This window comes from Mesoplodon bidens, assembly GCF_964165515.1.
Source record: "Mesoplodon bidens genome assembly, chromosome: 12".
Taxonomy (NCBI): domain Eukaryota; kingdom Metazoa; phylum Chordata; class Mammalia; order Artiodactyla; family Ziphiidae; genus Mesoplodon; species Mesoplodon bidens.
Genome location: NC_138168.1, coordinates 35564462 through 35588418, shown reverse-complemented (window position 1 = coordinate 35588418; position 23957 = coordinate 35564462). Strand labels below are relative to the sequence as shown.

The 23957-nt window shown below is 43.2% G+C and overlaps 1 protein-coding gene across 5 annotated transcripts in view; it reads left to right on the top strand.

Moving 5' to 3' along the window:
* The window catches only part of FAXC (failed axon connections homolog, metaxin like GST domain containing), a 71318-nt gene that overhangs the window by 9082 nt on the left and 38279 nt on the right, over positions 1–23957 (top strand). For all 5 annotated transcript variants that reach the window (XM_081250428.1, XM_081250427.1, XM_081250426.1 and 2 more), the window contains 2 exons: positions 14106–14302; positions 23473–23696. In XM_081250428.1, the coding sequence (XP_081106554.1) occupies positions 14106–14302; positions 23473–23696 (421 nt within the window). The remainder of the gene's footprint in view (positions 1–14105; positions 14303–23472; positions 23697–23957) is intronic.

Here is a 23957-nt window from a genome sequence, read left to right as displayed (position 1 = left end):
GGGATCTTCCCGGACCAGGGCTTGAACCCGTGTCCCCTGCATTGGCAGGTGGATTCTTAACCACTGCGCCACCAGGGAAGCCCTCCTTTTCTTTTTTGTTTGTTTGTTTCTCCTTCTTCTTTTCTATTCCTGATTATCTGGATCCTGGAATCTCTGCTATTATTTTCTGTGTTTCTGAATCTATCTCTTTATTCTTTTCTTCTTCCTTCTTGGAGAATTCGTCTTTCTGAGCTTCCATTGCATCCCTCTGTTCTCTTCTTGTATCCATCCTATTATTTATCTCATCCATTGTGTTTAACTTCTACATTTTTCTTCTTAATATTTTCCCTTGGTTTGTATTACAATCTCTTCCTTTATCCCTTGGAGGATATTTCTTATGCTAATTAGATTTTTCGGTCTGTCCCAATCATTCTGCCTCATGTTGTGTATATTATCTGTTGCCCTTCTCTTACAGTAACTGTACCCCTCAGGTGTCTAGTTATTTTGGTTTGAGGTCTCCTTTTACCAGGGATGTCAGCTTCCCTGCCCAGGAATTTGCACTGGGCAAAGGCTAAAGCTTAGGACACAGGTTGTGTACCTCTGAAGGAGTTTAAGAAAAGTAAGGAGGTGAGCCCCAGGCATCCCCACACCACTGTGATTCCTCCAGTTTGCTGCTACTCCTCCAAATGGCTCCCACTGGTCAGGGGTTCACCTTTAAGCTCTTACAAAGAAGCAGCATAGGGAGGGGGTGGTCTTCTTAGCAGGAAACAGAGCAGCTGGGAGGTTGGAGGGGGAATGTTCCTCACCCAGCCAGGGTTTTGGCGCCCTGCTAATGATATTACCCACCAAGTCTCGCCTCCCCATGGCCTGTGCTTTCTGAGCTGGTTTCTCTACAGAAGAGGTCATGGGGGTGGCAGTGATGCTCCTAAGGCAGTGCTGGGACAGTGGAATGACATGCTTAGCTTGGTAAGTGGTCCTCTGGGAATATGGCACTGAATCTGGACTTCAGTTAGGGGATCTGACAGGCATGAGGTGTTTGGGGAACAAAAAAAGGGTCTTTATGACGGGGAACTGGAATGCAAGGGGTCAGTCTGGACAGAGAAGCAGGGAGATTATTCAGGACTTTCTAAGCCAGCAATGGAGGAGAAAATAGCAAAAGACCAGACAAGGTTTGAATCATCTACATACATTGGATCGGATCTGAGAGATCCTTGTTCAGCTCGGCGTTGGCTGTCAGCACTTGAAGATGTGTGTCACTGAGGGACTCACGTTGAAGGAAGAGACCGCTCCCTGCGGTTGCCTGTCTCTGGGCCGTTGTCACTCCCCACCAGGTCGCTGCATTTAGCCAGGACAGCTTTGGGGCAATTAGGGCCCCAAACCTGAGTTTCGTGCTCTGCAGCCTCTGGTGGCTTTCTTGATCTCCTGTGCCCCCCACCCTTGATGAAGTCCTCTTGCTGTTGACAGCGGCTGCAGCAGCTGCCAGGCTGTGGTGCCCTTTCCTTTCTTGCCTTCAAGCCATCAAGCACTGATTGCCCCAGCCTTGTCTCTGCCAGCAGCCTAACACCTCTGGTCATGTTTCAGAGCATGTTGCTGCACTGTTACGCAGTAACAGTGCATATACTGCTTTTAGTTAGTATAACTGGAACAACTGGATACATGCCTTGCTATGAAGCCTGGAGAGGCTTTCGAGAAGGGGACTGCTTACCCCCTTCCAAAATTAGTATTTCTTGTTAAGTATATTTTTTAGGAAAGGAGTGATATAGGAGTGTTTTTTCTTCTGTGAGGTCTCTATGGAAAATAGATGAAGGGAGTGTTCAGCGGGGTAGGTAACAGGAAAATGGTTCTATGGCTTAGAAAGGGATGCCCTGAGTCCCCGGGGAGGGGAGCGGGGGTGGGGTGGCGTTGGCGTGGGGGGAGGGACGGTGCCTTGAGACCCGTGTGCCGTCAGCGAGGGTTTGTGTGCATGCAGGTGGTTCCTGGGTAGTGCTGGTGGGGCTCATCGCTTGGAGGATCAGTAGAGAAGTGTTCTGTCACAGACCCAGGGAGCTCTCCCCTCTTCCCCTTCTGTGCCCTGTACCTTTTAAAGAAAGATTAAAATGTCATCTTCCTAAGAGCACGACTTTATATTTGAAGCTTTTTTATTTTTTAACAGAAATGAGACGGGGATAAGTATTTGATGACCATTAGTAGGAACTCACAAGGGTTTTCTTAAAAAGCCTGATGTGGGGCTTCCCTGGGGGCGCAGTGGTTGAGAGTCCGCCTGCCGAGGCAGGGGACACGGGTTCGTGCCCCGGTCTGGGAGGATCCCACATGCCGCGGAGCGGCTGGGCCCGTGAGCCATGGCCGCTGAGCCTGCGCATCCGGAGCCTGTGCTCCGCAACGGGAGAGGCCACAACAGCGAGAGGCCCGCGTACAGCAAAAAAAAAAGCCTGATGTGTTGGTTACAGTTATTATCTTTTAAAAATCAGAATATAAATATTGGTGGGTCAATTTTTAAAACTTTTCATTTTGTTATAATTATAGATTCATAGGAAGTTGCAAAAAGTGTACAAGGAGTCCTGCAGATATGGCTAATTTTTTTTCAAACTAAAAACGGATTTACCGTTTCTTTGTTTTTTGTTTTTTCCTGATTACATATAGATGGCATAAGGTCCTTATAAGAATTTCAAACACCACAGAAAAGTGTAAGGGGAAAATGAAAATCGCCTGACATCCTACTAGCAGGAGATTATCATCACTAATTCTTCTGACCATCTTTCCATACTTGTCTTTAGACGTACATATATAAAGACATCGTTTGCCATAACCGGTTGTATAAGAAGCATGTATTTGACACAGTCACTCTTTTTATATACAAGAAAGAAAAAAGAAGGAAAATGGCTCCTTTGGAACTCTCTGCTTTGGCTCTTAGCCCTAACTTCTTTTTTTTTAAATTTATTTATTTATTTATTTATTTAATTTTTGAATTTTATTTTATTTATTTTTTTATACAGCGGGTTCTTATTAGTCATCCATTTTATACACATCACTGTATACATGTCAATCCCAATCGCCCAAGTCAGCACACCACCATCCCCACACCCCCGCGGTTCTCCCCCCTTGGTGTCCATACGTTTGTTCTCTACATCTGTGTCTCAATTTCTGCCCTGCAAACCTGTTCATCTGTACTATTTTTCTAGGTTCCACATATATGCGTTAATATACGATATTTATTTTTCTCTTTCTGACTTACTTTACTCTGTATGACAGTCTCTAGATCCATCCACGTCTCAACAAATGACCCAGTAACGTTCCTTTTTATGGATGAGTAATATTCCATTGTATATATGTACCACATCTTCTTTATCCATTTGTCGATGGGCATTTACATTCATTCCATGACCTGGCTATTGTTAATAGTGCTGCAGTGAACATTGGGGTGCATGTGTCTTTTTGAATTATGGTTTTCTCATATACTAGGGTATATGCCCACTAGTGGGATTGCTGGGTCATATGGTAGTTCTATTTTTGTTTTTTAAGGAACTTCCATACTGTTCTCCATAGTGGCTGTGTCAATTTACATTCCCACCAACAGTGCAAGAGGGTTCCCTTTTCTCCACACCCTCTCCAGCATTTGTTGTTTGTAGATTTTCTGATGATACCCATTCTGATTGGTGTGAGGTGATACCTCATTGTAGTTTTGATTTGCATTTCTCTAATAGTGACGTTGAGCAGCTTTCCATGTGCTTCTTGGCCATCTGTATGTCTTTTTTGGAGAAATGTCTATTTAGGTCTTCTGCCCATTTTTGGATTGGGTTGTTTGTTCATTTAATATTGAGCTGCATGAGCTGTTTATATATTTTGGAAATTAATCCTTTGTCCGTTGATTCGTTTGCAAATATTTTCTCGCATTCTGAGGGTTGTCTTTTCATCTTGTTTATGGTTTCCTTTGCTGTGCAAAAGCTTTGAAGTTCCATTAGGTCCCATTTGTTTATTTTTGTTTTTATTTCCATTACTCTAGGAGGTGGATCAAAAAAGATCTTGCTGTGGTTTATGTCAAAGAGTGTTCTTCCTATGTTTTCCTCTAAGAGTTTTATAGTGTCCGGTCTTGTATTTAGGTCTCTAATCCATTTTGATTTTATTTTTGTGTATGGTGTTAGGGAGTGTTCTAATTTCATTCTTTTACATGTAGCTGTCCAGTTTTCCCAGCACCACTTACTGAAGAGACTGTCTTTTCTCCATTGTATATCCTTGCCTCCTTTGTCATAGATTAGTTGACCATATGTGCGTGGGTTTACCTCTGGGCTTTCTATCTTGTTCCATTGATCTATGTTTTTGTTTCTGTGCCAGTACCATATTGTCTTGATTACTGTAGCTTTATAGTATAGTCTGAAGTCAGGGGGTCTGATTCCTCCAGCTCCATTTTCTTCCCTCAAGACTGCTTTGGCTTTTCAGGGACTTTTGTGTCTCCATACAAATTTTAAGATTTTTTGTTCTAGTTCCATAAAAAATGCCATTGGTAATTTGATAGGGATTGCATTGAATCTATAGATTGCTTTGGGTAGTATAGTCATTTTCACAATATTGATTCTTCCAATCCAAGAACATGGTATATCTCTCCATCTGTTGGTATCATCATTAATTTCTTTCATCAGTGTCTTATAGTTTTCTGCATACAGGTCTTTTGTCTCCCTAGGTAGGTTTATTCTTAGGTATTTTATTCTTTTTGTTGCAGTGGTAAATGGGAATGTTTCCTTAATTTCTCTTTTAGATTTTTCATCATTAGTGTAAAGGAAAGCAAGAGATTTCTGTGCATTAATTTTTTTTTCTTTTTTTTTGTGGTACACGGGCCTCTCACTGTTGTGGCCTCTCCCGTTGTGGAGCACAGGCTCCAGACACGCAGGCTCAGTGGCCATGGCTCACGGGCCTAGCCGCTCCACGGCATGTGGGATCTTCCCAGACTGGGGCACAAACCCGTGTCCCCTGCATTGGCAGGCGGACTCTCAACCACTGCGCCAACAGGGAAGCCCCTGTGCATTAATTTTGTATCCTGCAACTTTACCAGATGCATTGATTAGCTCTAGTAGTTTTCTGGTGGCATCTTTAGGATGCTCTATGTATAGTATCATGTCAAATGCAAACAATGACATTTTTACTTCTTCTTTTCCAATTTATATTCCTTTTATTTCTTTTTCTTCTCTGATTGTCGTGGCTAGGACTTCCAACACTATGTTGAATAATAGTGGCAAGAGTGGACATCCTTGTCTTGTTCCTGATCTTAGAGGAAATGCTTTCAGTTTTTCACCATTGAGAATGATGTTTGCTGTGGTTTTGTCGTATATGGCCTTTAATATGTTGAGGTAGGTTCCCTCTATGCCCACTTTCTGGAGAGTTTTATCATAAATGGGTGTTGAATTTTGTCAAAAACTTTCTGCATCTATTGAGATGATCATATGGTTTTTATTCTTCAGTTTGTTAATATGCTGTATCACATTGATTGATTTGCATATATTGAAGAATCCTTGCATCCCTGGGACAAATCCCACTTGATCATGGTGTACGATGCTTTTAATGTGTTGTTGGATTCTGTTTTCTAGTATTTTGTTGAGAATTTTTGCATCTATATTCATCAGTGATATTGGTCTGTAATTTTCTTTTTTTGTAGCATCTTTGCCTGGTTTTGGTATCAGGGTGATGGTGGCCTCACAGAAGGAGTTTGGGAGTGTTCCTTCCTCTGCAATTTTTTGGAAGAGTTTCAGAAGGATGGGTGTTAGCTCTTCTCTAAATGTTTGATAGAATTCACCTGTGAAGCCATCTGGTCCTGGACTTTTGTTTGTTGGAAGATTTTTTTTTTTTTAATTTATTTATTTATTTTTTTCTGTACGTGGGCCTCTCACTGTTGTGGCCTCTCCCGTTGCGGAGCACAGGCTCTGGACGCTCAGGTTCAGTAGCCATGGCTCACGGGCCCAGCCGCTCCGCGGCATGTGGGATCTTCCCGGACCGGGGCACGAACCTGTGTCCCCTGCATCAGCAGGCGGACTCTCAACCACTGCGCCACCAGGGAAGCCCATGTTGGAAGATTTTTAATCACCGTTTCAATGTCATTCCTTGTGATTGGTCTGTTCATATTTTCTGTTTCTTCCTGGTTCAGTCTTGGAAGGTTATACCTTTCTAAGAATTTGTCCATTTCTTCCAGGTTGTCCATTTTATTGGCATAGAGTTGCCTGTAGTAGTCTCTTAGGATACTTTGTATTTCTGCGGTGTCTCTTGTAACTTCTCCTTTTTCATTTCTAATTTTATTGATTTGAGTCCTCTCCCTCTTTTTCTTGATGAGTCTGGCTAATGGTTTATGAATTTTGTTTATCTTCTCAAAGAACCAGCTTTTAGTTTTATTGATCTTTGCTATTGTTTTCTTTGTTTCTATTTCATTCATTTCTGCTCTGATCTTTATGATTTCTTTCCTTCTGCTAACTTTGGGTTTTGTTTGTTCTTCTTTCTCTAGTTCGCTTAAGTGTAAGGTTAGATTCTTTATTTGAGATTTTTCTTGTTTCTTGAGGTAGGCTTGTATAGCTATAAACTTCCGTCTTAGAACTGCTTTTGCTGCATCCCATAGGTTTTGGATCATGGTGTTTTCATTGTCATTTGTCTCTAGGTATTTTTTGATTTCTTCTTTGATTTCTTCAGTGATCTCTTGGTTATTTAGTAACGTATTGTTTAGCCTCCATGTGTTTATGTTTTTTATGTTTTTTTCCCTGTAGTTCATTTCTAATTTCATAGCGTTGTGGTCAGAAAAGATGCTTGATATGATTTCAATTTTCTTAAATTTACTGAGGCTTGATTTGTGACCGTGACCCAATATGTGATGTATCCTGGAGAATGTTCCATGTGCACTTGAGAAGAAAGTGTAATCTGCTGTTTTTGGATGGAATGTCCCATAAATATCAATTAAATCTATCTGGTCTATTGTGTCATTTAAAGCTTCTGTTTCCTTATTTATTTTCCTTTTGGATGATCTGTCCATTGGTGTAAGTGAGGTGTTAAAGTCCCCCACTATTATTGTGTTACTGTCGATTTCCTGTTTTATAGCTGTTAGCAGTTACCTTATGTATTGTACCTATGTTGGGTGCAAATATATTTATACTTGTTATATCTTCTTCTTGGATTGATCCCTTGATCATTATGTAGTGTCCTTCCTTGTCTCTTGTAACATTCTTTATTTTAAAGTCTATTTTATCTGATCTGAGTATTGCTACTCCAGCTTTCTTTTGACTTCCATTTGCATGGAATATCTTTTCCCATCCCCTCACTTTCAGTCTGAATGTGTCCCTAGGTCTGAAGTGGGTCTCTTGTAGACAGCATAGGTATGGGTCTTGTTTTTGTATCCATTCAGTGAGCCTGTGTCTTTTGGTTGGAGCGTTTAATCCATTAACATTTGAGGTAATTATCGATATTTATGTCCCTGTGACCATTTTCTGAATTGTTTTGGGTTTATTTTTGTAGGTCCTTTTCTTCTCTTGTGTTTCCCACTTAAGAGAAGTTCCTTTAGCAATTGTTGTGGAGCTGGTTTGGTGGTGCTGAATTCTCTTAGCTTTTGCTTGTCTGTAAAGCTTTTGATTTCTCCATCAAATCTGAATGAGATCCTTGCCGGGTAGAGTAATCTTGGTTGTAGGTTCTTCCCTTTCATCACTTTAAGTATATCATGCCACTCCCTTCTGGCTTGTAGGGTTTCTGCTGATAAATCAGCTGTTAACCTTATGGGAGTTCCCTTGTATGTTATTTGTCGTTCTTCCCTTGCTGCTTTCAATAATTTTTCTTTGTCTTTAATTTTTGCCAATTTGATTACTATGTGTCTTGGCGTGTTTCTCCTTGGGTGTATCCTGTATGGGTCTCGCTACGCTTCCTGGACTTGGGTGGCTGTTTCTTTTCCCATTTTAGGGAGGTTTTTGACTGTAATCTCTTCAAATATTTTCTTGGGTCCTTTCTCTCTCTCTTCTCCTTCTGGGACCCCTATAATGTGAATGTTGTTGAGTTTCATGTTGCCCCAGAGGTCTCTTAGGCTGTCTTCATTTCTTTTCATTCTTTTTTCTTTATTCTGTTCTGCAGCAGTGAATTCCACCATTCTATCTTCCAGTGCACTTATCTGTTCTTCTGCCTCATTTACTCTATTGATTCCTTCTAGTGTCATTTTCATTTCAATTATTGTATTGTTCATATTTGTTTGTCTGTTCTTTAATTCTTCTAGGTCTTTGTTAAACATTTCTTGCATCTTCTTGATCTTTGCCTCCATTGTTTTTCCAAGGTCCTGGATCATCTTCACTATCATTATTCTGAATTCTTTTTCTGGAAGGTTGCCTATCTCCACTTCATTTAGTTTTTTTTCTGGGGCTTTATCTTGTTCCTTCATCTGCTACATAGCCCTCTGCCTTTTCATCTCGTCTGTCTTTCTGTGAATGTGCTTTTCATTCTACAGGCTGCAGGATTGTAGTTCTTCTTGCTTCTACTGTCCGCCCTCTGGTGGATGAGGCTATCTAAGAGGCTTGTGCAAGTTTCCTAATGGGAAGGACTGGTGGTGGGTAGAGCTGACTGTTGCTCTGGTGGGCAGAGCTCAGTAAAACGTTAATCCACTTGACTGCTGATGCATGGGGCTGGGTTCCCTCCCTGTTGGTTGTTTGGCCTGAGGCAACCCAACTCTGGAGCCTACCTGGGCTCTTTGGTGGGGCTATTGGCAGACTCTGGGAGGGCTCATGCCAAGGAGTACTTCCCAGAACTTCTGCTGCCAGTGTTCTTGTCCCCACGGTGAGCCACAGCCACCCCGCCTCTGTAGGAGACCCTCCAACACTAGCAGGTAGGTCTGGTTCAGTCTCTTATGGGGTCACTGCGCTTTCCCCTGGGTCCTGATGCTCACACTACTTTGTGTGTGCCCTCCAAGAATGGAGTCTCTGTTTCCCCCAGTCCTGTCAAAGTCCTGCAACAAATCCCACTAACCTTCAAAGTCTGATTCTCTAGGAATTCCTCCTCCCGTTGCCAGACCCCCAGGTTGGAAAGCCTGACGTGGGGCTCAGAACCCTCACTCCAGTGTGTGGACTTCTGTGGTATAAGTGTTCTCCAGTCTGTGAGTCACCCACCCAGCAGTTATGGGATTTGATTTTGCTGTGATTGTGCCCCTCCTACCATCTTATTGTGGCTTCTCCTTTATCTTTGGATGTGGGGTATCTTTTTTGGTGAGTTCCAGTGTCTTCCTATCGATGATTGTCCAGCAGTTAGTTGTGATTCTGGTGTTCTTGCAAGAGGGAGTGAGAGCACGTCCTTCTACTCTGCCATCTTGGTTCCAATCTCGCAATCCTCCCTTTCTTGCGCAAGGATTAAATTAGGCTTTTACATGTTAAGATTGAAAAATCATGATTTATTTAACATTTTGAATATAGAAGCTAAAAATAGGTATTGTGAGGTTACGAGGTTAGGAAACAGAAGCTGGTCTTTCCCCTAACTTCTGATGTTCTATGTATTTGCTGTTTTTGTCTGGGCACCACCTCCACCATCTTTTTGTTTCAGAATTTTTCTAAGCTACAGACAAGTTAAAAGAATAATACAATGAACATCCATATACTCTTCACCTAGATTCGCCAATTGTCAGCATGTTGCCTTCTTTCCTTTATTTCTCTTTATATATACTTTTATGAACAATTTTTTGATGCAACATTTGAACATAAGCTGTAAGAATCATGACAGTTCTCCCCTCAATTCCTCAGCATGTATCTCCAAAAAAGAAGGACATTCTTCTACAAAACTACTTGTAAAGGGAAGTACTCAGATTCTTCCTTCCTGTGTAGGGAAAACCAGTTCCTCCCTACTGTGTGTTTCTCCCCATGAGTATCGTTTATTACTCACATGAAACACTTCATTTCTAACACTTATGGTCAGATGTGTGGAGGCTTTTCCCCACACCAAGTGATTCACTGACACCAGCTGGACATCCTACAATTTAATTCAATTCTGACACCACCCACAGATAGTGTCAGATCCCACACGTTAAGGACTCAGTCCCACAAGACTGCCCCCTCTCCCCGACCCCCAGATGCCAGCTGCAAGCCCAGATTGTCACCTGTGCTTCTGACCAACCGACTGTAGATCAGAGGTTCTAATGACCCGTCCTTAGGTCTGATTAATTTGCTAGAGCAGCTCACAGAACTCATGGAAACAATTACTTACATTTATCAGTTTATTAGAGGATATGATAAAAGATACAGATGAGCAGCCAGATGAAGAGTGAGGTTTGGGAGGGTCCTGAGTGTAGGAGCTTCTGTCCCCGTGGAGTTGAGGGTGTCACCTTCCCAGTGTGATGGTGTTCACCAACCTGGTAGCTCTCCAAACCCGATACTTTGGGGATTTTGTGGAGGCTTCCTCATGTAGAGACGATCAGTTGATAGCTCCATGTCCAAGCCCTCTCTCCTCTCTGGAGGACGGGGGAGGGGTTTGAAAGCGCTAAGCTTCTATTTGCGACTTGGTCTTTCTGGTGACCAGCTCACCCAGGCGCCTCCTCAGACTCACCTCCTTAGAACAAGCGGTGCTCCTAGTGCTCCTGTCACTTAGGAATGTGTAAGGGCTTTAGGAGCTCTGTGCTGGGAACCAGGGGCAGGGACTAATGCCTGTATTTCTTATTCACAATAGTGGTTGCGTGAATTTTTTTTTTTTTCGGTACGCGGGCCTCTCACTGTTGTGGCCTCTCCCCTTGCGGAGCACAGGCTCCGGATGCGCAGGCTCAGCGGCCATGGCTCACGGGCCTAGCCGCTCGGCGGCATGTGGGATCTTCCCAGACCGGGGCACAAACCCGTGTCCCCTGCCCCGGCAGGCGGACTCTCAACCACTGCGCCACCAGGGAAGCCTGCGTGAATTTTTTTCAACGTGTTATAATCCACAAAAGTTGCTCAAAGTATCTCAAATTTAGCCAGTGGGAGACCTTTCAAAGATGGTTCCAGAGGTGCAGTGAATGTAATGGGTATAAATTTAGCTGAAAAGTTGGGGATGCTGTGGCCAGTGTAGCATGTCAGTTTCCCAAGACTCTGGGATTTTCTTTTAAGGCCTCAAGTTGTCCATTTTGAAATGGTGATGGTGATGTTAATACTTCTGATGAAGGCACTCTGTCAAACACTTGGTGTGCATTTTCTCATTTAATTCAAGCAACTGTTATTATCCCCATTATATAGATGAGCCCAGGGGGGATTAAGGGAGACCAGGGAGGTCCAAGGTCACAGAGTGACTAAATGAGGGAGCCAGATTTTTAAACCCAAAGCCTATTGCTTTCACTGCTGTGCTAATAATGTAGTGTAAGTGTAGATGCATTCAACTCATCTAGGACAGACTTGCAGGGGGAAACATCAGCTTGGAAAAGAGGTAAAGAGGATTTACCTCTTCATCTTTCTTCTTCAAATTACTTTCAGAAACTACTCTAGGTGGGCCAGTCAGACCCCAATTGCTTAGATAAAAATAGACCAGGAGTTCTTTAGTATATTTAAGGAAGTTAAGGAAAATCAAGTATTATTTAAAAATTATATATATTTATTTTAAAAATAATATAACCACATTCAGAAAAATTGAAATTCATGGAAAAAGATCACCTGGCTCTCACACATAGTTTTGACAATTACTTTGGACATTTTTATGTTTCTTTTTAAAAATATTTTTTGAATTCATCTAATTTTTAGATATACTCATAGTAGCTCTAAAATGTTGTCTCCTGCTTTTTTTATCCAGTAAACAAAAAAAAAATTTTGATGATGAAAACCTACTAGAACTTTCATTCCCATAAGAGTTCATCATTGATTTTTATTACCCCAATTAAAAAAATGGTCTAGATAAAAATGTACCAAGTCCTCAGGGAAGGAATGGACTAGAGGGAAGGGCAGATGTATAAACAGCAATTCTGAAAGGGGAGGGGAATATACACTGCACAGTGGAAGCATGGAGGAAAGGCAGATAATGGTTGTGCCTTGAGGAAATGGTTCACCAGCAAGGTGAAATTCCAACTGAAGTTTTTAGGATGGATAGGACTTTCAGAGGACGGGCAAAAGGGTTCCTGTACAAGGTACGGGAGTGTACAAAGTCAGAGAGATGGCAGGACTTTGACTTGGTTAGGGGTGGGCAGTTGGAATTCAGGAAATCAGAGGCACTGGCAGCAGGGAGGCTGGGCAGGTGGGTGGCGATTAGATGGTATGGGCCTAGACCGCTTTGTGAAGGGGGTTAGACTAGACCCATTAAAGCCGTTGGGTAATTTTGAGCAGCAGAGGTCCTGCATCTCATTTGCACTACAGACAGTTCCCTCTGATGTCAGTGTGCAGGATAGAATCCATCTGTGAACGACGAGTCTAGAAGGGGATGTGGAAGGAGGATATGGGTGGTATCAAGAGCAATCTGAAGCAGATACTATGTTATATGGTAAATTCACATCTTTAGTGTACAAATTATAAAAATGCCAGATGTACTAGCAACTTTTAAAACTTGACATTTCTCAACATCAGGAGTAATGTCTAGGGCTGCCATGTATAGTTGTGTAGGTTGTTCACTGCACAACAGTGCCTGGCCAAGGAGTGGGGGCAAAATCTGGACCCACCTCTTGCCAAGCTGTGAATCCTGGCATGGACTGTATCCACCCAGAGGAGGCTCCATTTTCCAAATTGCACAAAAACAATATGGCTAGCAGCAGCCCCCAAAACTCCCTTTTCCAGGTTTAGGCCTAGAATGAATTTCTTTAGAATAATCAATGAGATAAGAAATCAAGACACCAAGAGTCAGAGAACAGTTAAAGTCCCCATTGTTCTCTACCAAATTCATTGTGTGTGTATCAATAGTTCATTCCTTTTTATTGCTGAGTAGTATTCCATGGTAAGGTTATACCAGAATTTGTTTATTCATTTACCTCTTGATGAGCATTTGATTTTTTTTCCTGTTTTTGACAATTGCAAATAAAGCTTCTATGAACATTTGTGTACAAGTCTTTGCATGGACATATGCTTTCTTTTCTCTTGGGTAAATACCTAGGAGTGAAATGGATGGATTGAGTGGCAGGTGTGTACTTCACGTTTTAAGAAACTGTCACATGGTTTCAAAGTGGTTGTGCCGTTTTACTTTCCCACCAGCAATATTTGAGAGTTCAGTTTCCTCCACAGGAACCAACACTTGCTATTAGCCCACAGTATCTGAACTATCGACTTGTATGAAGTATGAGGAAGAGTTTGTAATAATCTGATTAATTTAGTCTGTGTAGGCCACCCAAAAATGGATTCAGATTTAAAACTCAACTTTGGGTTCTACACAATCCAAATTTACTGAGAAAAGGGACTGAGTAAATGCAGTCATTACCACAGAATCCCCTCCATCAGCGTGGTTAAGATCTTTTAATATAGTGAGAAGATGTTGCTCTGTCATTCTCAGTGTCTATGAAGTGTGTGACTCCACCTCCACCTCCCCACCCAACCCCATTCTGGGATCAGAATCCCCTCTGAGACACTGTAAGCTTCTAGTGTGGGTGTGAATCAAAGGGAGCTTGTCAAAAACACAGATTTCTGGGCACTTTTCCCTGGATTCTGACCCAGTGATCTGGGTGGGGGCCCAGGAATCTGCATTTTCACAGGCACTGGAGTTAAGTCTGTTGGACACACTTTGGTACACCTAACTTATAATTTCTGGGACCACTTGTTTGCAGTGTAGTGGTATTAAGCATTTGCAAGTATAAGCTACTGGGTTTCAAGTGAGGTTTTTGATCAGTAGCCTGGTCAGTACAAGCCTCCTCATGGTTTATGTTTACTTTTTGCATTTTTGGGTTGTTTATATATTATAACCAGACTGACTCTTACCAGGATCAGGATCATTTCAACACCTCCCTTCCTCCCTGCTCTTTTTTTTTTTTTTTTTTAAACAGTAAGCCAGAACCCATTATAAAATCTATGGGAGTAAAGTACTATTTTCATGTGAGACAAATCTTTTTTTTTAAGAGTAACTACTTATTCCCTCAAGAGTTTATATGCTGAGTTCATTCACTTGAATAGTGCAGTCACTATCAAATATGCCATTGGAATATTTGTTTCTGTTAATCATACAGTGAAGTTTAAATAAAACATTGCTTTTCTCTTTTTAAAATTTACTTTGCTTAGAACTATTTTGGTGGAAAGCTCTCTGCTCAAGGGAAAATGCCTTGGATTGAATATAATCATGAAAAAGTTTCTGGGACAGAATTCATAATTGACTTTCTGGAAGAGAAACTTGGAGTGAATTTAAACAAAAACCTTGGTCCTCATGAAAGAGCCATCTCCAGGGCAGTGACTAAGATGGTGGAGGAGCATTTCTATTGGTGAGTCCCCGCGGGCGCCTGGGTGGGTGTCCAGGGCCTGTCCCTATCACTTGGAGTAAGCTAAGTTGTTTCACTTTTCAGACACTGCCCCCCCTCCGCCTTTTCCAAAGTGTTCTACATTCTGACTGACTTAGGGGTCAAAGTTACGACTGTTAAGTTTCTAGGTATCTAGAGCAGGGTTGACATTTTCTGTGGAGGCCCAGCTAGTGCATATTTTAGGCTTTTCGAGCCATATGTGTCTGTGGCAACTACTTAACTCTGCAGTTTTAGTGCAAAAACAGCCTCAGATTGTATACACATGAGTAAGTGTGACTGTGTTTCAATAAAACAACAAAAGCACTGAAATTTGAATTTCATTTAATATGAAATACTATTCTTTTGATTTTTTTTTCCTCAACCATTTACAAATATGAAAACTTCTTAGCCCATGGGCTATATAGTTGCCTGACCCCTGATCTAAGTCACTGAGGTGAGGGAGATATTTCAGTAGACTGAGCTTTTTACCAGTACAAACTGCTGAATTAAAGTGATAGTACATCAGATACCCAGAGGAGGGAACAGAAGACTAAGGCAGGACAGAAGTCTCAGGTGACATAAATTAAGCAAGCTTTGGCAGAGTATCGTCAGTTTTCCTTGGATGACAAGAGCTTCTCTATGATCCAGAAGTAAAGCATACTACTATTTTCTGAGCAACTTGGCCCTGATTGGCTGACTGCTGGCCTGTACTTTGCTGATTGGCTGACCCCTATCCTGTACCTTGCCTTGATTGGCTGACTCCCAGCCCTTATTCTCTGAGTACGAAGCATACCACACACTGTGTGGATGAGGTAGGTACCCCTGTGCTGCACCTGGCGTGCTGGCTGTGACATCGCCTGAGTTAAGCAGACTTGGTTCTTCTTGCTTTACAAGCTCATTGATATGTGGGTTTCTTCTTTTTCTTTCATCCGTCTTCTGGAGTTTTAGCATCTTTCTATACACTCCAATAGATAAGAGACATTTTCTCCCTGATTTCTGCACTTTATCTTGTTCCAAAGATTTAATAAAAAATTGCCGAGCCCACTTTTTTTTGGCATTAATTGTTACTCCTGGGTTATTGCTCACCGAGTAGCTTTTACCTCTTCCACCAAGGGATTCACTCACTGTGGGGTTGATTGTAGAAGGTTTTTTGCCATCACATTCCTATTTCATCCATTCAGCTCTCTTTCTAAATGGAAAACTTGTCTTTTGGATTTTGTGACCGTCTGTTGTTCTTTTTCTTTTTCCACTTTCAGTTCTTGCTCACTTTATTCCAGGGCTGACCTGAAGCACCACTTTCTTCCCCTTCTCACTGCAGAGGGTGGGAGGAAGGAGGGAACCAGACAGAGAGTGGAGTCAGGGGTGCAGATCAGCCTGGGAGTGATCACAGACTCCGTGTGCCCAGAATGAACTCGGGTCTGTTCCTTGTAATACCTGTGGAGAGCTGCTGGCCCTCCCCTCTCAAAGAGTGCAGGGGTTGCAGTGTGGACCAAAATGCATGAGTGCAGGTGTCATGCTTAGTCTCAGGGAAAAACCTTTGAGGGACACGGTCGTCTCACCTGCTTGCCAGGTTCCAGTCCCCGCTTTGCAGCGATCAGGGAAATGAAGAACCAGCACAGGCACGCAAGCCCTCGGCGTCTTCCGTTGCTGAGGCCCCCGTCAGAGTGCTACATCGTTTAATGGATGGGCCCGTTAATGTGGAGAGCTAGCACTTTGTCAGCTGCCTGAAAAGCCGAAAACCTTACATTTAAGTTGGTATTTTTCTACACTCTTTGTTTTCTGTAGTGGTTCATAAAATTTATATTCAAGTTAGAAAGACTTTGATCCAGCTAGGTTCCCAAGTACCACCCATCACTGCTTCTTGCTCTGGGTATTAGTGACGTTTTATATATGTTTACTCTCTGGTAGAAGTTCATCTCCTGCTCTTCCCTTCCGTTCTCTTCCTAATGAGAGGGTCCCTGCTAACGAGATGGGGTGTGGTGGGGAGGGGTGGGAGGGAGAGTTGGGAGGTGGTACCCTGGTGGGGAAGAATCTTAATTTTACAGACTACAAACCCCCAAGTGCTTGGGAAGTTGCTTAGGTGATTTGTAGATTCTTCTCTCTCTTTTTTTTTTTTTTTTTTTGCGGTACGCGGGCCTCTCACTGCTGTGGCCTCTCCCGTCGCGGAGCACAGGCTCCGGACGCGCAGGCTCAGCAGCCATGGCTCACGGGCCCAGCCGCTCCGCGGCACGCGGGATCCTCCCTGACCGGGGCACGAACTGGCGTCCCCTGCATCGGCAGGCGGACTCTCAACCACTGCGCCACCAGGGAAGCCCCTTCTCTTTTTTTAATTTAAAAAAAATACTTTTTTTGGGTTAGCTACTGTTTCTCATTTGTGTCTCAAGGGTTAATTTGAGGAACAGACAGTGAAGGTGGGAGGTCAGGTCTTGGCTGAGATATAAATATCCAGCGAACTTACCAAAAAAAATCCTAATTCCTCCAATTTCTTTTAGTCTCTAGTAGCGGAAGGAAAAACAAACTTTCTCTGTTTCATAAACTTTCCAAACCTTTAGCCAACTTCTTGCTTTGGGGAGATCCTGAACAGGCTTTCCTGAGAGCTCTAAATCCCAGGGGAGAAAAGACACACACACACACACACACACACACACACACACACACACACACACACACACACACACACACACACACACACACACACACACACACACGCCTGTGCAACCCATGGTAAGAAAATGTGTACCTGCGGAAACCGGGGGCCAGCATAGGGAACTGACCACAATATGTAGGAAAATATTACAACTATGAGCTTTCCATGAGAGCTTGTTAAATTCTGACCATCAACATGCTCTAAGGTTGTGTTTGTACTTACAGAAGTGGAAGAGGTGGAATCAGTTGTTTGACTCCGTTGATTCAATTATGTGGAGCTTTCAGATATGTTTATTTTGGTCTGAAACTTTAAAAATACTCCACTTCACATGTGATTTTCTGAAAAGCAAAGACATTGGAAGGCTGTCATTATATAACATCACATAATTCTGAAGCTCTGAGTTAGGTCTGTTCAAATAAGCACACTCAGCTATAAAGTGGTTTTTCCTGAACTTGAAATCCATACACTTGAATTATACAGCTATTATTGAAGATGATACTTTGTTCCACTGGATGCTCAAGTTAGATCTAATGCAGGGAAGCCGGTGTACAGCGAAGTCTGATTACTGGAATGAAATTTGAGTTTTGGTAACAGAAGCTATAGCTGCTTCTGTGTGACATACTGCCCCCTTGTGGACACTACTGAGTGTCTTGAGCACCTTCCAACCCCATAGGGACGTGTGCAGGGCACCCGTTGTCAAACTATCTATAGCCATAACAGTTTTACCCATAAAAATATAGGGGTTAGAACAGAGGATTCAAATTCATTTTTAGGTTGCCCATAATTTTTAAATTTTGCTTTTGGCTTTTGGTGAATGGGAGAGATGGGATGCTTTAATAAAATGACTTACCCAAGATCTCCTTCTCTAAAAGCCAGGAGACACTCTCTCCCTGATTACAGCTCGATTGATGCGGCCCCTTCTCCTTTCTTTTTTTGTCCCCCTCCACCCTTACTTTTAGATGTAGTGAGGACCCCTGTTTGGAGAGGCTAATCTAATGCCTGTGAAACGTGGTGAAATTACAGAAGCATATTATATGCTTTCACACCCTTGAGCATTTAGAGTACAAGTGAAAGATGGCAAGGATGTTGCATGACCCAGAAAAAGGCGTTCTCATGCTTGGGAAGGCCGTATGCTAAGACTCATTCGTCAGACAGTAGTTTGCCATGGTTTGCAGTTTCTCACATGTGTACTAATGGTCATTTCTGCTATGGGCCAGGCCTCATGTTAGGTTATAATGAGGGATATCGTCATTAAAACATCAGAGGTCTGCTTTTCTTTCCTGCCTTCCTCATCTGCTTTAAAAAAGTTTGAGCAGGGTTTACTCTTCTGTTCTAAGATAATCAATATGGAAAAAAGAAAAAAAACCCTTTGACCTCCTTTTGTAGGAGAGACCAGATACACCAGTTTCGATAACGAAAATGAGTATCAACTTCCTGAGAGAGGCTCTCAGAATGAGAAATTGTTTTCATTGCTCCGCCTGGTCTAGTTTCCGAATTGGCCTTCCCCGTCCTGTCCAGTTAGTAATTCATGATGCCTTGTGCAGTGGGCCTCTTCCCAGCGGAGAGTGGAGAGGCAGATCCCGGAGGAGAACGGCGGCCGCCCCGTCCTCTTCATTCTCCATAGGCATCTCTCTCTCCATTTCCCTGTGTAAAGACTGTCAGCCCTTAGAAACACTACTTAGCAGAGGCTGGCTCAGAAGTGAAGGCTTCTCATTCAGTCGGTAATTCATTCTTTCAGCAAACTTAGTGAATGGATGACTACCAGTAGGTGATACTGTGCTGGATGGGGGGTGACGAGATGCTGTCCCTGTCCTCAGATGGCTCCCAGGGGAGGGAGGCACCCAGCTTGCATAGTGGCCAGCGCCGGGGGAGCGTTTGAAGAACTGAGGCCAGGCAGCCAGCATCTGCCGGAGCGATGAGGGGAAAGCTTCCTGAGGAGACGGTGCCACAGCAGAATCTAGGGCCAGCCAGGGTGGCAGGCGAAGGGGCCAGGTGGGAGGGGAAGATGAGGATGTCCAGGCAGAGGGGGCAGCAACCTGCCAAAGTTTAGAGGCAAGAAAGGGGTGTCTGGGGGGGGGCATGTGTTATTCTGTGTGGTGGATGCACAGGAGGCAATGCAAGTGTTGGGGTCCGGCTGTGGGAGGGATGGGAGGCTGGCGTGCCAAGCTAAGCAGCTATGGGGATTTAATGAATGACTGAGAGGCAACGAGGTGCCATTCGACTTGTGTTTTAGGAGGCTTTTTGTGGCTGCCTCGGGGGAAATGGATTCAAGGAGGGCCTTGAGGGGCTGTCAGGAGACCTGCAAGGAGGCCACTGGTCCTCAGGGTTGAGCAGTGATGCAGCCTGCACTGCAGTGTTAACTGAGTTGGAGAAAAGGGCAAAGCCACAGGGTGACTGGCTCTCAGGAGTGGGGCGTGGGGAGCGGTGAACAGGAACTCCTGGGGTTCTTTCTGGTTTGGGTGAAGAGTAGCAGAATTGGAGGGAAGGAAGAGGATGGATCCCACTTTGGAAATGTCGGTTTGAGCTCCCGAGGCTCCTTCACCTGGATCCGTGGACCTCAGGGCAGAGGTCTCATGGGCAGTCCTCACTTTGAAATCATGAGTGTGAAAATTAGATCACCCTATGAGTGACGTGTAAGAAGCTGGAAGGAATAAAGAGAAAAATCTTGGCAACATGGAAAAGGTGAGACGAAAAGCAGTAGAGACGTAAGCTGAGGGAGAATTCTAAGAAGATGATAGTGTTGGCTGCTGCTGAGAGTTCAAGAAAGATAAAGATGGAAAGAAAATGTATTTGAACTTTGCAATAAGAAGGGATTGTTGACTTGGACGAGAGTGGTTTCGGTGGAGGGGTGGGGATGGAAGACCCACCACGTGGAGAGTTTTCAGGAAGCTTGGGTGTGGGAGGACATGGATTAGTGGTTGTTATGATATGGAAGCATGCATGAGCCATGTCTTTGACCTGTAGAAATTGACCTGACATTGTCGTTTATACACACTTTATGGGGCTTGACCCTGGAAGAGCCTGCCTGGCCCTCATTTGCTTCTCTTCCCTGATACTGGTCTGTAGTTTGGGGCACAGGGAGTGAAAGAGAGGAAAGAAATAGAGAGCAGGGTGGGAAAGAGAAGGGAAGAAGGCCAGACGGTTTCTGAGGTTACTTTTAGCGGCAAAATTCTGAATCAACCCGGTGTTTCTTCTGTGCCCTGCATCCGACCTTACTCCATTGCATCGGGGCCGGGAGGTGTTTCTCTTCCCTGCTCGGCTGTGAGGCCCGGACAGCAGCTGCCCCTTCCCTCTCCACCTGCTCCTCTAACCCGTTCGTCTTCTCAGACTCTCTTCTCGTCTTCTGCCTGCGCCCTCATTTCCTGCTCTCAGAGGAGACCAAGTTCATCAGGGGGGAAACTGGATCCCCTCTGCAGCCCCTCACATCTCCATCTCACAGAGAGTGGTGTCCCTACTTCTCTCCAAGCTGGCCCTTCCAGCCTGGCCGTCTAGTCTTCTCACTTACCCTTGAACTAGGTTTCTCCCAAACCACTCCTTTACCCTAGAAACTTTCTTAGGCGACCTCAGCTCCTCTCGCAGCCTTGAAACTGCCCCCGTCATGCATACCCCTGCCCCTAAATTCTTTCTCTTGAGTCTAAACCTATCTTGTGAATTCGCAACCTTCGGGACATCCTCCCTTGGAGGTTCCGTGGAACCTTCCAATGCAACAGGTTAATTCATCTGTCGTCACCTAAATCTGTCCCACCTCGTGTATGCTGGTACTGGTTACCATCCACTCCGACCATCAGCCTGGGAGATGACTTCCTCTGTGGTTTCTCCACTTCCGGTCCTTTCCTCACCTTGCCACGCATCTGATTATGTTTCTCGTCTGCTTAAAACCTTTTGGTGGTTAAACTTTGCTTTCTGAATAAATCTTAGCACCCTTTGCATCAGACCCCTCCTGAGCCAATCCTTGCCCACCCTTCTAGCTTCAACTCTTACAAGCTCCCTCAGGCATCCCGGACCCCAGCCGCCCGTCCTGAAGTTCTTGCAGTTCACAGAGCAGCCAGGGCTCTTCATGCACATGCCTTCTGCTTCTGCTTCATGCTGGTGAACTTCTGCTCATTCTTCAAGATCAGCTGTGCTTGTGATAAAGCCCGTGCAATTTGTCTACAAGGAATGTATTCTTTTTCACATCAACCTGTCCATTTAGAGCCACCGTATTCCTCATTTTTATGCTTTAGATGCTTCCTGGATGCTATCATTACCTGGTCATACTTAACTTAGGATAATTTAGTTTTATTCTCAGATCACTGACTTCCAAAATAATCAAGGATGGTATAGGCCTTTTATTGTGAATTTAGATCTAGTACAGTTAGAATCAAAGTGCTGATTATTCTGAAGAAATTTGCAAGTTGACACCCTCATGACTGCAGGTATAAAAAGAAGAGCAAATAGAAAAGCGTTTTGTTTGCATGTTTATAAAGAATCTATTAGAATAAATGAAATCTTTTATATCAAAAGTGTTATTGACTCACTGCATATTAATTAGTCACCATTGCAATGTACTTTTTCCTCTTGTCAGTCAAAATTTCTTTCCTCCTCAATACTTTATTTTGAGATCCTTACAAAAAGAGGTACACAAATATTTCTAACAAGATTTGTAAGCATCTTTTAAAAAGCTAGTAAAGAAGAGTTGTAGTTATAATACAGAGTATGTTGAAATTGGTTGTGGGACTTTTCAGTAAAAATCAGGAAGGCTTAAAAAAATGAGAGAAATCTTATTTTTTTCTTATTTTCATACTCAGGAAAGAGCACTGAAAAGAATAGAACTATATAAAATGATCAAAATTTCAGGGCCTTATTTTCCGCTTTTGTTTCTTTTTCTTGAGGTGGAAAGTAGCTACAGTTGGCTATCAACCCTTGCGTTCTCTCTGTAAAAAATATTTTCATTCCTCTGATGCTTTCCAAGTGACCATTACTGCTGTATCAACCGACAGTGGGAGTAGGGATGACTCCAGTACAGCTTTTATTGCTCACTGTGAGGAAAAGCTAAAACATCTTCCGCCTGTACACCTACAGCTACGTTTTTCTTAGCCTTTAGTAGGAAAACCTTTTAATTTCTATCTACCAACACTATGAACCATAACAACATTCCTACGATTGCCCAGGTTCAGAGAACAAACTCAGCAAAGGCCTGGGTATTGCAACCAGCATAGCACATGAGCAGTGAATAGCTGCTTAGCTGTCCACACATACCACGCAGGAGCCCCTGGACAGGTGGGTGTCTGCCATGAGCACCACCCAGATGGGAAGACTGATCCAACCAAGTTCCTTTGGTGTTCATGCTCGCCCTAGGGTCCTGGAGAACAAACCGAAGCAGAGAGCTGCCTTTCTGGAGAATGAATCATTTATGTACTATTTGTAATTTATATGGTTTATAGTAAACATAGACAGCTATACCTATTCCCTGATCCTGTCAAAAAGGCAAAAATATTTCTTTTTAAAAAATCCTTTCATATCAGGAAATATAAAATGCATACTCAAAGTGTACAAGACAAAAATGTTCAGCTTAATTAATTAACACAGAGCATAAAAAAGAATAATGCCATTTGCAGTAACATGGAAGGACCTAGAGATTATCACACCAAGTGAACTAAGCCAGATAGAGAAAGACAAGTATCATATGATATCGCTTATACGTGAGATCTAAAAAAAATGATACAAATGAACTTATTTACAAAACAGAAATAGACTCACAGACATAGAAAATAAACTTATGATTATCAAAGGAGAGGAGGGATAAATTAGGAGTTTGGGATTAAGATACACACACTACTATATATAAAATAGATAACCAACAAGGACCTACTGTATAGCACAGGGAACTAAATTCAATATCTTGTAATAACCTATAATGGAAGAGAATGTGTAAAAAAAGAATACATGTATATAAGTATATATATATATATATATTTATAAAACTGAATCACTTTGCTGTACACCTGAAACTAACACAACATTGTAAGTCAACTATATTTCCATAAAAGTTAAAAAAAAAAAAACCCACAGAGCGCAGACCTTTGTAACCATTACTTTGATCAAGAAAGAAAAGCCAGCACCCCAGTCCTTGCCGCCTCCTTCCCAATGCCCCCCACCCCGCCACGCAGGTACTCACTGTCTTGTCTAAAAGCCTTTTAAAGTGGGTTTCTACTTGTTTTCTCTGGGGCTGGCTGAGAGAAAGCAGAAGCATGGCCTTGGGGGCTGGGGGATCTGCGGGCAGCTGCAGTTTGGTGGGATGGTAGCATGGCAAGCTCTCTGCGTTTGTCACTGTTTCTCCCTCGGGCCCTAAGTCCAGGCATGGACTAGAGTCTGTTGTAATATCTGCCGTGCAGACTGCTCTTTGGAAAAGCTGCAATGATTCAGTCCTCCAGAGTGTGCTAAATTCCCAACCCCTCACTGGAAATTGACTCTGTGGACCTGCTATGTATCTAACGCACAGTAGTAACTTGTTTCCACGCAATTGCAGGACCTTAGCTTATTGCCAGTGGGTGGACAATCTCAATGAGACCCGGAAGATGCTCTCTCTTAGTGGTGGCGGTCCCTTCAGTAACCTGCTGAGGTGGGTCGTGTGCCACATAACGAAAGGAATCGTGAAACGCGAGATGCACGGCCACGGCATTGGCCGCTTCTCAGAGGAAGAGATTTACATGCTGATGGAGAAGGACATGCGGTCTTTAGCAGGGCTTCTGGGTAACGTACCATGTCTTCTATTCTATATTTTCTATCCTTACTTTTTGCATGATTAGTAAAGCACTGTTAGTTTACTGACTTAAAGTTTTATTTTTGTTCGTTTCTTTGCTTCCACATGTAGGTTGCAGTCACACCATTTAACCAAGTCCCCTAATTTTCAGGAGCACATGTCTCTTTTTTTAATCACTAGAGCATGACTGTTTCTAGTGTGGCGTGGCCTCGTGTAAAGAGGACGTGGAACGTGGTGTAGCATTACTAACC